Consider the following 15,603-nt stretch of genomic DNA (forward strand, 5'->3'; position numbering starts at 1 on the left):
TTCAATGTTTCTGGTATATTTTTTGTTATAAAATCATAGAAGTACAAACTATTTGCATTTTCATCAAAATAATCATGAATCTGTGACTTCATTGATGTCTTTTATTAACATTCCTTTTCAAAAATCTGCATTATTGTGATATAATTACATTTTCTATCTATATGCTAGTACATTTTATCATATTTCAATCTGTTTTCTTTTCACTTATGATGTATTTGAGATACATTCTTCTTCTTTTTCTTATGTATTGGGAAATGTGTTTAAAAGAAAAACAGAAAAAATCTACATTGATTTATATTTCTGCTTTTTCTTTTTCTTTAGAAATGTTAAGTCAAGTATTAGCAAAAATACTTAATCAAGAATTAAGAAAAATACACTTGACCGGGAACACTGGCACATGCCTGTCATCCCAGTACTTTCAGAAGCTGTGGCAGGTGGATCACTTAAGGCCAAGAGTTAGAGAACAGCCTGGCAAACATAGTGAATGCCATTTCTAATAAAAATAAAAAATTATCTAGCATGGTAGTATGTGCCTGTAATCTCAGCTACTCAGAACACTGACACATGAGAATCTTTTGAATCCAGGAGGCAGAGGTTGACATGACTCAAGATCATACTACTACACTACAGCCTGGGTGAGAAAGTAAAACTGTCAAAAAAAAAAAAAAAAGAAGAAAAAGGAAGGAAGAACGGAAGGATGGAAGAAAGAAAGGCAGGACAAACAAAATAAAAGACAAACTAAAAAAAATCTAGGGTTGTTAAAACAATAGAGAGACTAGTTAACACTACTTTATTGTATGTCTCAAAATAGCTAAGGGAGAAGTTATGGAATATTCCCAACACAAAGAAATTATAAGTGTTCTGGAACCAAGCCATGAAAAAAATTTTCTTGAATAAATGTTTGAGCTGACTTAAAACTAACAAAGCTAATAAAACTACTAAACTTTATTACACATTGTATGCTTGTATCAAAATACTACATGAGCTCTGCATAGATGTACAATTTTTATGTATCCATAGAAATCAAAAATAAACAAAATTCTCACAAATAGTAAGATAAAATTTTAATTTATAAAATGATCAGAGAAAAGGGTAGTTAATATTGAATCGCTTATCAAAGTAAACTTTAGGGAGTCTAGTCAACTTTTGCTTTGTAAAATTCTTCATTCTAATTCACTTTAAAGTGCACAGAAAAATGACAGCTGCCCTTCAGGAGAATAGGAGTTTCAGTGTTGTACTGTACCACACTTTGTTTTCTCTTTTTGGCTCTCATTTTCATTTTTGATCACAATCAAGGAGTGTAATTACCTAATGACTTCCTGTTTTAAGAGATTATGCAGTGTCCTTTATCTTTTGGGTGGCAGTGACAGATCTGAATTTGTTATCCCTATAAGACAACACCAGACACAGCTGATCCTGAATGACCATAACACAGAACATTTTAAAGGCCAAGCCCTGAACTTTTTAAACACAAATATTCACCTTTGCTTTCTGGTATATGGTAGACTCCTGAGAGGTGTGAGTAAACTATTAGGAAATCAGACAACCCTATTTGCTGACATTAAGCAGGTTTAATCAGCAGAGATCTGGGGAACCCATACAGCCTCAAAAGGGAAGCTCATCAGACAAAGAACAAATCTTTCAGAAGAAATCCTACAAGTCAAAAGAGATTAAATCTCAATATTCAATGTTCTTTAAGATGAATTCTAACCAAAAATTTATGTCTGATTAAATTTAGTTTCAGAAGTGAAAAAGAGATCACGTACTATTCAGATAATAAAATGCTAGGCCAAGCATGATGGCTAATGCCTATAATCCCAGCTACTCAGGAGGCTGAGGCAGAGAATTCCTTGAACCTGGGAGGAGAAGGTTGTACAGTGAGCCAAGATCATGCCATGGCACTTGAACCTGGGTGACAGAGTGAGACTCTGTCTCAAAAAAAAAAAGAAAAGAAAATACTAAGAAAATTTGTTACTACCAGGACTACCTTACTAGAACTGCTAAAGAAAGAACTAAGGAAAGAGAATTACCAGATACTACAAAAACACATGAAGTACACAAACGAGTGATACAACAGCAACCATAAAACACATTTACACAATAAACAATTCTGTAAAATAACAAGATAAGATTATGACAGAATAAAATCCACACTTACCAATACTAACCTTAAATGTAAATGGGCTAAATGCCCCAAAGAAAAGACAAAGTGACAAATCTGCATAATCAAGACACAGTTGTATACTGTGTCCAAGAAATTTACACCACATAGATGCAAAAAGATGGATAAAAACCTACCTTGCAAATAAAGACAGAAAAAAGCAAGTGTTGCAACCCTTGTCTCTGACAAAACATAATTTAAATCAAGAAAGATTATAAAAAGGTAAAGAAGGGCAGTATATAAAGATAAAGAGTTAACTATGCTAAATACATATACATCCAATGTAAAAGCATCCAGATTCATAAATCAAGTTCTTAGAGACATTTAAGAGACATCAACTCTTATACAATAGTAATGGGGAAATTTAACACTTCAATAACAATAATAGATCACTGATACAGAAAATTAGCAAAGATATTAAAAACCTAAATTTGACACTGTGTCAAACTGACCTGAGAGATATTTATAGAACTTTGTAACCAAAGATAAAACATACATTTTTTTTTTTTACCACCATGACGCATGCTCTAAAATCAATCATATAATTGGAAATAAAACACTCCTCAAAAAATGCAAAATAGCTGATATAGCAATCTCTTGGACCACAGCAAAATCAAATTACAAATTGACTAAGAAATTCACTAAAAACCATAATTACATGAAAATTGAATAACCTTGCTATATCAGAATAAATAAGTTTTTTGAAATTAGTCATAACAAACCAAAATCTTTAGAATGCAGCAAAGGGAGTGTCAACACAATATTTCACAGAGTTAAATACTCACAACATAAAGTTAGGAAGATCACATTAACAGCCTAATTTTACAAGTACATAAACTAGAGACAAGAAAGCAAATCTCAATGCCAGAATAAGACAATATTAAGAACAAAATTTAGAGCTAAAAATACTGAATCTATTTTTAAAAATCAGCAAATGCAGGAGCTATTATTCTTTTTAAAAATTTGATATTTTTGTGAAAATGTTGGAAGGTATTCCTTTGAAATTTTTCTGTGTATAAGATCTGTAATGCAAGCAAAAGTATTGCATTTTTCCATTTTTAATTTTTCTGTACAGTAAATTTTTACAAAGTAAAATTGTGGACTGTAAGTCTTTTTAAAATGCCCCTCAACAGTAATTAAGTTTATATTGTATATTTTCAGTATGAAATCTCCAATATTCAACAAAATTTGGGGACCTTTTAAAGGCTTTTTTATATTTTCAACACTTGTAGAGTTTTTCTTCATTATGAATAGTGTCATGTTTAGTAAGGGTTGAGAAGCACTTCAAGATTTTGCTGCATTCTTCACATTTGTTAGGTCTGCTTCTAGCATGAATTCTCTTCTACTTAATAAGGTTTGAGGAGTGGAAAAAGTTGTGCCATACTCTTCAAATGGATAGGGTTTGTCTCCAGTATGAGTTCTGTTATGATCAATAAGACCTGAGGACAACATATAGGCTTTGCCACATTCTTCACATTTTTAAGGTTTTTCTCCACTATGGATTCTCTTGTGTCTAACAAGAGTTGAGTTGCAGCCAAAGGCTTTGCCACATTCTTCACATTTCAACGGTCTGTCTCCTGAATGAATTCTCTTGTGTAAATTAAGAATTGTGGTGCAGCCAAAGACTTTGCCACATTCTTTACATTTGTAAGGCCTCTCTCCAGTATGAATTCTTACCTCTGAAAGAACCCTAAAGACTGTGCCATTCTTCACGTTTGAAAGGTCTATCCTCAGTATGAATTCTCTTGTGTTTTTTAAGATTTGAGGAGCAACCAAAGGCTTTGCTGCAATCTTCACATCAGTAAGGCCTCTCTCCATTATGAATTGTCTTATGAACAGTAAGTTCTGAAAAAAACCTAAGAACATTGCCACATTCTTCACATTTGTAAGGTCTCTCCAGTATGAATTCTCTTGTGTCTATTAAGAATTGAGGAGCAATCAAAGGCTTGGCCACATTCTTCACATCTGTAAGGTCTCTCTCCAGTATGAATTCTCTTGTGTCTAACAAAAATTGAGGACCAAACAAAGGTTTCACCACATTCTTCACATTTGAACGGTCTCTCCCCAGTATGAATTCTCTTGTGGCTTTTAAGATATGAGGAGTGACCAAAGGCTTTTCCGCATTCTTCACATTTGTAAGGCCTCTCTCCAGTATGAATTCTCTTGTGTCTCTTAAGAGTTGAGGAACGATCAAAGGCTATGCCGCACTCTTCACATCTGTAAGGTCTATCTCCAGTATGAATTCTCTTGTGTCTCTTAAGAGCTGAGGAACGAACAAAATCTTTGCCACATTCTTCACATCTATAAGGTCTATCTCCAGTATGAATTCTCTTGTGTTTATTAAGAGTTGAGGAGCAACCAAAGGCTTTTCCGCATTGTTCACATTTGTAAGGCCTCTCTCCAGTATGAATTCTCTTATGAACAGTAAGATCTGAAAATCTCCAAAGGACTTTGCCACATTCTTCACATTTGTAAGGTGCCTCTACAATATGAATTATCTTGTGTCTGTTAAGACGTGAGGAATGATCAAAGGCTTTGCCGCACTCTTCACATCTGTAAGGTCTATCTCCAGTATGAATTCTCCTATGAATAGTAAGCTCTGAAAAAACGCTAACGGTTTTGCCACATTCTTCACATTTGTAAGGTCTCTCTCCAGTATGAATTCTCTTGTGTCTATTAAGAATTGAGGGGCAATCAAAGGCTTTGCCACATTCTTCACATCTGTAAGGTATCTCTCCAGTATGAATTCTCTTGTGCCTAGCAAAATTTGAGGACCAAACAAAGGTTTTGCCACATTCTTCACATTTATAAGGTCTCTCTCCAGTATGAATTATCTTGTGTTTATTAAGATTTGAGGAGCAACCAAAGGCTTTTCCGCATTGTTCACATTTGTAAGGCCTCTCTCCAGTATGAATTCTCTTATGAACAGTAAGATCTGAAAATGCCCAAAGGACTTTGCCACATTCATCACATTTGTAAGGTCCCTCTCCAGTATGAATTATCTTGTGTCTGTTAAGACGTGAGGAATGATCAAAGGCTTTGCCGCATTCTTCACATCTGTAAGGTCTATCTCCAGTATGAATTCCCTTATGAAAAGCAAGCTTTGAAAAAATCCTGAAGACTTTACCACATTTTTCACATTTGTAAGGTCTCTCTACAGTATGTATTCTGTTGTGTTCAATAAGAGTTGAGGAGCAGATAAAACCTTTGCCACATTCCTCACACTTGTAGGGTTTCTCCCCAGTATGAATTTTCTTGTGTTGACTAAAGTCTGAGAAGCTATTAAAGGCTTCAACATATTCTTCACAAGTGTAAGATATCACTCTGCTACAAATTTTCTTATCTTCGTTTAGAAATGAGCACCACTCAAAAGTTTTGCCACATTTATTACATTGACATGTTTTACTATGGGTGGTTGATAAACATTGATGAGGGCAATTACAACTACTCTTCGGCCCCTTGCAATCATTCACATTTGGCCATTCTTTCCTTAAGTATAAATTATCAAGGTGACACTTTTCATATTTTCTCAGTATTATGTTTTTAGATGAATCTTTTATGTACTGCTTTGGCAATACCTCTGCAGAAAAAAAAAAAGACCCAGTTGAAAAACAAATGATCTTACTTGTTAGACTAAGGTGAATACACTTTATGCATATAAAATTATACTAATTACGTTAACACAGTGAGACAACAAAATGCTACCAGCTCTAATTTCTTTATACACATATAAACTTAATAGAAATATACTAACCAAAATAAATACAAAAAACAGTTAACTATTTGCAACAACACAAGTGAGTAAAATGCCAAGAATTATACAGAAGTGGAAGAAAAGTTATTTGGCCACTACACCCATTCTTTTTCCCTACCACAGCACAGTGCCTTTGAGTATAAACACCCAATTTCTGGCTTCTCCTTTGAAAAATAAATAGTGCCAATGTGTCCATACTCCTGGCTTTCTTTGGCCTTGCCAAAAAACAATTTCTATGTTCCATGACAGTGCTGAAAGAAATGGTGATATACTTTGAATGACAGGTTTGGTCAGCTGAAATAAATGACAGTTACAAAAGACGAAAAACCATAGATGGGCAATGGGTATAGAAAGTGATTGTAGGTTCTCTATAAAAAACATGGGAATCTTCTTTAATGGAAAAACTCACAAGCCCAGAGAAATCACATCCATATAACAAGTTTGAGAGACTCAAAAAATCTCTAGCCTAAAAAATTGGTGCCATATTAGCCCAAACTAAAGCCACTACATAAATATTTTGACATGTGGCTTTTTTTGTACAAATCACAACCAGAGATTACATACACAAAACATCAGGATGATGTGGCTGAATCAAAGAATAAAATGAATATCCAGAAATCAATCCTAGAAAAATGGATATGTAAAAATTACCTGAAACAATGTGAATTTAGCTAGAACTCTTTTTTGAAAGAAAAACAAATCACCTTAATGATGCTTAATTAGTGAAATGGGTACATAGAAACAAAATAAAACAAAATGAAACTCACCTAAGAGATAAGCACATACAAAAAAATTTGAAGCAGAAGTACAAAGTAAGACTGATACACATTTCCACATTTTAAAAAATAAACTAAAAATCAAGAAGCTAAGTAAATTTTAACTAAGATTAACATAAAGAAATACCAAACAACAAAAACAACAACAACTGCACAACATAATAATGATTTGAAAGTCACAAATAAGAAGAGAATCTGGAATGCAAGAGAAGAGAAAAGAAAGGTATCATTTATAGCCATGATCCTGCAAGATTGCCATGAGATTTCTAAACAGAAACCTTTGAGGCAAGAAAAGAGTTGGATGATAAAGTTAAAACACTAAAAAATAATTTTTAAAAATGTCTAAACAAGACTACTATGTTCAGCAAGGTATCCTTTCAAATAAAAGAAAAAATTGACTTTCCAAGATAACCAAAATGTAGAAAACAGTGTGAAAACGTTTCTACAAGAAATGTATAAGTTTCTCTCACTGAAAATAAGATAAAAAACATCAAATCATGTAAAAATAAATAACTCTCTAAAAAAATATGCACATACTCAACTATAAAAATGTGTAGTACGGAGAGGAAGATCCAAGATGGCCACTTAGGAGCAGCTCAGGATTGCAGCTCCCAGTAAAAGTGCAGAGGGTGAGTGGATGCCGCATTTCCAGATGGATTTTTATTGCCTACAGACCAGGAGAATTCCAGGTGGAGGAGCCCCACGGGTGGCCAGCACAGCTGTTTTGCCGGTGCCCCAGCATGGCGGTTCTCCATACAAAACACACTGGTCTGGGTCTGGTGAGTGGAGGTCTGGGAAGCCACAGTTGCCCATTCATATGATTAAAAAAGGGGGCTGAAACAGGGAGCCAGGCCAGGAGATACCAGGGCAAAAAAAAAAAAAAAAAGCTCCACGAATCTCACTGCCGCTGTTTCAGCCAGCTCAGTGGGTCACAACATGGGAAAGCACACAGATCCCAGCAACTTTTCAGCAGGCAAGAGAGTCAACTATTCAACTAAAAGAAAAAAAAGGGCTCTGAGGCAGGGAGCCAGGTGATCAGGCTTGGCTGGTCCCACACTCACAAAAAAAAAACAAACAAACAAAAAAAAACAGCAATTGGAAATGCTCTGGATTGAGAGCTTCACAGCAAGCACAGCTGAAAAAGAAATAAGGGTATTCAAATAGGAAAGGAAAAAGTCAAGTTGTCTCTATTTGCAGATGACATGTTTGTATATTTAGAAGACCCCATCATCTCAGCCCAAAAGCTCCTGAAACTGATAAGCAACGTCAGCAAAGTCTCAGGATACAAAATCAATGTGCAAAAATCACAAGCATTTCTATACACCAACAACAGACTTAAAGAGAGCCAAATCAAGAATGAACTGCCATTCACGATTGCTACAAACAGAATAAAATACCTAGGAATACAACTAACAAGGAACGTAAAAGATCTCTTCAAGGAGAACTACAAATCACTGCTCAATGAAATAAGAGTGGACACAAACAGATGGAGAAACATTCCATGTTCATGGTTAGGAAGAATCAATATTGTGAAAATGGCCATACTGCCCAAAGTAATTTACAGATTCAATGCTATCCTCATCAAGCTACCAATGACCTTCTTCACAGAACTGGAAAAAAACACCTTAAACTTCATATGGAACCAAAAGAGAGCCTGCATAGCCAAGTCAATTCTAAGCAAAAAGAACAAAGTGGGAGGCATCACACTACCGGACTTCAAACTATACTACAAGGCTACAGTAATCAAAACAGCATGGTACTGGTACCAAAACAAAGATATAGACCAATGGAACAGAACAGAGGCCTCGAAGGCAAGACAACATATCTACAACTGTTCAATCTTTGACAAACTTGACGAAAACACTAACGGTTTTATTCCCTGTTTAATAAATGGTGTTGGGAAAACTGGATAGCCATGTTCAGAAAGCAGAAACTGGACCACTTCCTGACACCTTACACTAAAATTAACTCCAGATGGATTAAAGACTTAAACATAAGACCTAACACCATCAAAACCATAGAAGAAAATCTAGACAAAACCATTCAGGACATAGGCATACGCAAGGACTTCATGACCAAAACACCAAAAGCATTGGCAACAAAAGCCAAAATAGACAAATGTGACCTAATCAAACTCCACAGCTTCTGCACGGCAAAAGAAACAGTCATTACAGTGAATCAGCAACCAATGGAATGGGAAAAAATTTTTGCAATCTGCCCATCTGACAAAGGGCTGATATCCAGAATTTACCAGGAACTAAAGCAGATTTACAAGAGAAAAAAAAAAGCCCATTCAAAAGTGGGCAAAGGATATGAACAGACACTTTACAAAAGAAGACATACATGAGGCCAACAAATATGAAAAAATGCTCATCACTGGTCATTAGAGAAATGTAAATTAAAACCACATTGAGATACCATCTCACGCCAGTCAGAATGGCAATCATTAAAAAATCTGGAGACAACAGATGCTGGAGAGGATGTGGAGAAATAGGAAAACTTTTACACGGTTGCTAGGAGTGTAAATTAGTTCACCCATTGTGGAAGACAGTGTGGCAATCCCTCAAGAACCTAGAAATAGAAATTCCATTTGACCCAGCAATCCCATTACTGGGTATATATCCAAAGGATTATAAATCGTTCTACTATAAGGACACATGCACACGAATGTTCATTGCAGCACAGTTGACAATAGCAAAGACCTGCATCCAACCTAAATGCCCATCAATGATAGACTGGACAGGGAAAATGTGGCACATATACACCATGGAATATTATGCAGCCATCAAAAATGATGAGTTCGTGTCCTTTGTAAGGACATGGATGAACCTGGAAACCATCATTCTCAGCAAATTGACACAAGAACAGAAAATCGGACACCGCATGTTCTCACTCATAGGCAGGTGTTGAACAATGAGAACACATGGACACAGGGAGGGGAGCACTACACACTGGGGTCTGTTGGGGGGAAATAGGGGAGGGGACAGTGGGGGGTGGGGAGTTAGGAAGGGATATCATTGGGATAAATGCCACATATAGGTGAAGGAGAGGAAGGCAGCAAATCACATTGCCAAGTGCGTAGCTAGGCCACAATCTTGCATGTTCTTCACATGTACCCCAAAACCTAAAATATGATTTAAAAAAAGTATAGTACTATATTATGTTCAAAAATTTTTTTTAATTGTGCCTGCAATTTAAGTATGTTTCAGCTATTCCTTGATTTGTTAAAATAACAGGAAAAAAAAAAGAAAGATAAAAGCATACAAATAATTTTGAAAATGTTAATACATAGGAAACATAGCATATTATTAGTGATACTGATAACGTTGAGAGTAAATATAATGAAGATAAATTTTTGTGTGCAAAAGATGGCAAGTCATTAGCAGTTTAAAATCAATAGTAACTTTAAGAGGTTTTCGGTAATCCCCACATTTACCACATGGAAAATACCTATAAAGAAAAACAAAAAGTTGGAGTCAAGGGATTTCACTATCAAATAAATATTACACAAAGAAAGAAGAAGCAATAGAGACAAAATTGCTAAAAGTGTCAAAACAATAGAATGGTGATAGTAAGATTTTGTTTTTCATAAAATTATTTAAGTAATAATGGAGTAAACTTTCTAATCTAAACTCATATACTGACTATGAAAACTTAAAAAAAAAAAAGATCTAACTATATCATGTCTCCAAGAGACTCACTTCAGATCCAATATAACAGTAGATTGAAAATGGCAGGATAGAAAAAACATTCCATACAGGTATTAACCAAATAAGGAGAGGCAACGATTAATCAACAGCTGTCATATTTCATGTAGTTTCCTTTAAGTCAAAATTCACAACAAACAAAGTAAGACAATAAAATGTAGGAGGGTTCATTCATGAAGAACCTACAAATAGAACTCACATTAGTTTTTTTTTCCCCAACATATGAAGCAAACATTGACAGAATTGAAGCAAAACATAGATAACAATGTAATAATGGTAAGGTAGTTCAATATCCCACTTTCAGTAATGAATAAAGCAAAACTAAATATAAATAAGGGAACAAAAAGTTGAATGCAGTATACAATAATTACAGTTAACAAATGTATACAGAGAGCAGAATACACATTCTTTTTAATAGATCATGAAACGTTCTGTTAGGTAGACCACCTGTGATACCACAAGTCTTAACAAATGTTTTAACATTGAAATTTTGAACTATTCTTTATATCCCAAATGGAATGAAAATATAAATCAGTAACAGAAGGAAAACTGAAAAATTTACACACTATAAAAATTAGCACATTCTTCAGCATGCTCTTGTTCAAGGGTTGAAAGATATAATAATGTGAAGATGTCCATACTGCCCCAAGTGACTCACATATTGAGCACAATTCTTTTAAATTTCCATTTTTACTTTTCTGAAAACAAAACGAAATTATATGAAATTTCCAGGGACCATAAAAAGCCAGATAATCTTAAAGAAGAAGAAAACTGAGATTCAGGATGGCTGATTAGACACAACTCCAGTGCACAACACCCAGCGAGAAGAGATGCAGAAATCCAGAGATCTCTTAGCTCCAACTGAGGTACCAGGAGCATTTCAATGGGTCTAGTCTGATGGTGAGCAAAGCCCACTTAGGGCAGGCTGAAGCAGGGAAGGGTGCAGCTTCACCCAGGAAAGTGCATCTGACCAGCAAGTCAGAGGCTCTCTCTCTAGCACTCCAGTCCAGATACAGTGCTTCCCCCAAAGCCTCAGCAATACACAGAACAGGGGATCTTTGCTACTCAAGCACGGGATTTACAAGCATGGGGCTGAATAAGAGCCTGCAGACGGTCCTAACGCCCCCTCACCTTTCCCAGAGAGAGAGAGAGAGAGCTATAAGCTGGAGCAGCTGGGCCGGCCACTACCCCATGACTGAAGAAGCTGAAAGGGGGAGATGGCCAAGTGCAGCTGGGTGGGTCCCTACCCTATCCCACAAACCCCAGAGGGCTAAAGCGCTGACTCTAGTGGGTTGTGCAGCTAGTGCCACAGTCTATGAACCCTGAATGATCCAGCCCAGTGGAGGAAGGGCACAACCCATGACTAGAGGGGTTGGGACTGGGCTACACGTTTTAATAAAAAACACAGGAAGCCTATGTAGCAACGGGATTGTGTTCTTGACAACCCGGCAGTGCCTACAGGTCAGCGGAAGAGGTGGGCCTAATCTCCCAGTATAAATGAAAAAGATACAAGAAGCTTCCATAGTAACCTGAAGGAGTCCCTAGAAACCCAGAAGTGCCTCCACAGGCAGAAAAGTGACCCCATCAAGCAGCTCCTTGACATCACAGCCAGGTAAATCCACAAAGATGGGAAAAAAACAGTTCAGAAAAGGTGAAACCATCAAAGACCAGAACACCTCTTCTCCTTCAAGGGATCACAACTCCTCAACAACACAGGATCACAACTTGACCAAAGAGTGTGATGAATTGATGGAAACAGGCTTTGGAAGGTGGATAATAAACTTTTCTGAGCTAAAGGAACACATTCTAGCTCAATGCAAAGAAACCAAAAACCATGAAAAAAGGTTACATGAAATGCTAACTAGAATAACCAGCTTAGAGAAGAACATAAACAACTTGATGGAGTTGAAAAACACAGCACAAGAACTACCTGAAGCAAACACAAGTTTTAATAGCTGAATCAATCAAGCTGAAGAAAGGATATCAGAGATTGAAGATTAGCTCAATGAAATAAAAAGAGAAGACAAGACAGAAGGAAAAAGAGTGAAAAGAAATGAACAAAGCCTCCAAGAAATATGGGATTGTATGAAAAGACCTAATCTACGCTTGATCAGTGTACCTGAATATGATGGGGAGAATGAATCCAAGCTGGAAAACACACTCCAGGATATTATCCAGGTACCCCAAGGCACACAATCATCAGATTCACCAGGGTTGAAATGAAGGAATAAATGCTGAGGGCAGCCAGAGAGAAAGGTCAGATCAGACTCGCAGCAGATCTCTCAGGAGAAACTCTACAAGCCAGAAGAGAGTGGGGGCCAATATTCAACATCCTTAAAAAAAAGAACTTCCAACCCAGAATCTCATACCGAGAAAAACTAAGTTTTGTAAGTGAAGGAGAAATAAAATCCTTTATGGACAAGCAATTACTGAGAGATTTTGTCACCACCAGACCTGCCCTACAAGAAAATAAGCAAAATGTTTATTTTCCTAAAAGAAACACTAAGCACAGAAAGGAACAAGCACCAGTCACTGCCAAAACAAACCAGTGGACAAAGACCAAAAATGCAATGAAGAAAATGAATCAACTAATGGCAAAGAAAACCAGCCAGTAGCAAAATGGTAGGATCAAATTCACAAATAACAATATTAACATTGAATGTAAATGACCTAAATGCCCCAATCAAAAGACACAGACTGACAAACTGGATAAAAAGTCAGAACTCATCAGTGTGCTGTATTCAGGAAACCCATATCACTTACAAAGACACACATAGACTCAAAATAAAGGGATGGAAGAATATTTACCAAGCAAATAGAGAACAATAAAAAGCAGGGATTGCAATCCTAGTCTCTAATGAAATGGACTTCAAACCAACAAAGATCAAAGGAGCCAAAGAAGGACACTACATAATCGTAAAAGGATCAATCCAACAGGAATAGCTAACTATCCTAAATATATATGCCCCCAACACAGGAGCACCCAGATACATCAAGCAAGTTCTAAATGACCTGAAACAAGATTTAGATGCCCACACAATAATAGCGGGAGACGTCAACACTCCACTGTCCATATTAGACAGATCAATGAGACAGAAAATTAACAAGGATATCCAGGAATTGAATGCAGAGCTGGACCAAGAGAATCTAATAGACATATACAGAACACTCCACCCCAAATCAACAGAATATACATTTTACTCAGCACAACATTGCATGTACTCTAAAATTGACCACATCATTGGAAGCACATCACTCCTCAGCAAATGCAAAATAATAGAAATCATAGTCTATCAGACCATAGCACAATCAGACTAGAACTCAGGATTAAGAAACACACTCAAACCTGCACAACCACTTGGAAACTGAACAACTTGCATCTGAGTGCCGATTAGATAGACAATGAAATGAAGGCAGAAATAAAGATGTTCTTCGAAGCCAAGCAGAATGAGACACAACTTATCAGAATCTCTGGGACACCTTTAAAGCAGTGTTGAGAGGGAAATTTATAGCAATGAATGCCCACATAAGAAACAAGGAAAGATCTAAAATTGACACCCTATTGTCAAAATTGAAAGAGCTAGAGTAGCAAGATCAAAAAACCTCAAAAGCCAGCAGAAGACAAGAGATAACTAAGATCAGAGCAGAACCAAAGGAGATAGAGACATAAAAATCCCTTCAAAAAATCAATAAATCCAGGAGCTGGTTTTGTGAAAAGATCAACAAAATAGACAGACTGCTAGCCAGATTAATAAAAAAGAAAAGAATCAAATAGATGCAATAAAAAATGGTAAAGGGGATATTACCACTAATCCCACAGGAATACAAACTACCATCAAAGGTTACTACAAACAGCTCTACTCACATAAACCAGTAAAACAGAAAGAAATAGATAAATTCCTGGACACTTGTACTCTACCAAGACTATACCAGGAGGAAGTTGAAACCCTGAAGAGACCAATAACAAGGGCTGAAGTTGAGGCAGCAATCAATAGCCTACCAACCAAAAAAAGTCCACGTACAGACAGGTTCATAGCCGAATTCTACCAGACATACAAAGAGGAGCTGGTTCCATTCCTTCTGAAACTGTATCAAACAATACAAAAGGACAGAATCCTCCCTGACTTATTTTATGAGACCAACATCAGCCTGATACCAAAACTAGGCAGAGATTCAACTAAAAAAGAAAGCTTCAGGCCAATATCCATGATGAACATCGACACAAAAATCTTCAGTAAAATACTGGCAAACATATTGCAACAGCACATCAAGAAGCTTATCCATCACAACCAAGTAGGCTTCATCCCGGGGATGCAAAGTTGGTTCAACATACACAAATCCATAAATGTAAACTGACATATAAATGGAACCAAAGACAAAAACCACATGACCATCTAGATGCAGAAAAGGCGTTTGATAAAATTCAACAGCCCTTCATGCTAAAAACTCTCGCTAAACTAGGTATTGATGGAATGTATCATAAAATGATAAAAGCTATATTAGAAAAACCTACAGCCAATATCATACTGAACAGGCAAAAGCTGGAAAAATTCCCTTTGAAATCAGGCACTAGACAAGGACTCCCTCTCTCACCACTCCTATTCAACATAGTATTGGAAGTTCTAGTTAGAGAAATCAGGCAAGAAAAAGAAATAAAGGGTATTCAATTAGGAAAGGAGGAAGTCAAACTGTCTCTATTTACAGATGACATGATTGTATATCTAGAAGACCCCATCGTCTCAGCCCAAAATCTTCTGAAACTGGTAAGCAAATTCAGCAAAATCTCAGGATACAAAATAAATGTGCAAACATCACAAGCATTCCTATATACCAATAACAGACAAACAGAGAGCCAAATCAACAGCAAACACCTATTCACAATTGCTACAATTGCATTCTACCCATCTGACAAAGGCTAATATCCAGAATCTACAAAGAACTAAAACAGATATACAAGAAAAAAACAAACAACCTGATTCAAAAGCAGGCAAAGGATAAGAACATTTTTCAAAAGAAGACATGTATGAGGCCAAGAAATATATGAAAAAATGCTCATCATCACTAGTCATTAGAGAAATGCAAATCAAAACCACATTGAGATACCTAATCTCACATCAGTTAGAAAGGTGATCATTAAAAAATCTGGAGACAACAGATGCTGGAGAGGATGTGGAGAAATAGGAACAGTTTTACACTGTTAGTGGG

General features: G+C 36.3%; 1 protein-coding gene across 18 annotated transcripts in view; it reads right to left on the reverse strand.

The window, feature by feature from the left end:
• Positions 1-15,603, reverse strand: part of LOC110569394 (zinc finger protein 708-like) — a 69,151-nt gene continuing 53,548 nt past the window's right edge. For 16 of the 18 annotated variants that reach the window (XM_064362717.1, XM_064362712.1, XM_064362709.1 and 13 more), the window contains one exon: positions 1-5,741. In XM_064362717.1, coding sequence (XP_064218787.1) covers positions 4,039-5,741 — 1,703 coding nt within the window. In that variant the 3' untranslated portion in view covers positions 1-4,038. Of the gene's footprint in view, positions 5,742-9,590; positions 9,816-15,603 lie in introns of those variants that run through there. The other 2 variants (XR_010337401.1, XM_064362725.1) reach the window with 2 other exon arrangements.

The sequence above is a fragment of the Aotus nancymaae genome, unplaced genomic scaffold (genome assembly GCF_030222135.1).
Source record: "Aotus nancymaae isolate 86718 unplaced genomic scaffold, 86718_ANA_hifiasm-v0.15.2.pri h1tg000049l, whole genome shotgun sequence".
In the NCBI taxonomy this organism is placed as follows: Eukaryota; Metazoa; Chordata; class Mammalia; order Primates; family Aotidae; genus Aotus; species Aotus nancymaae.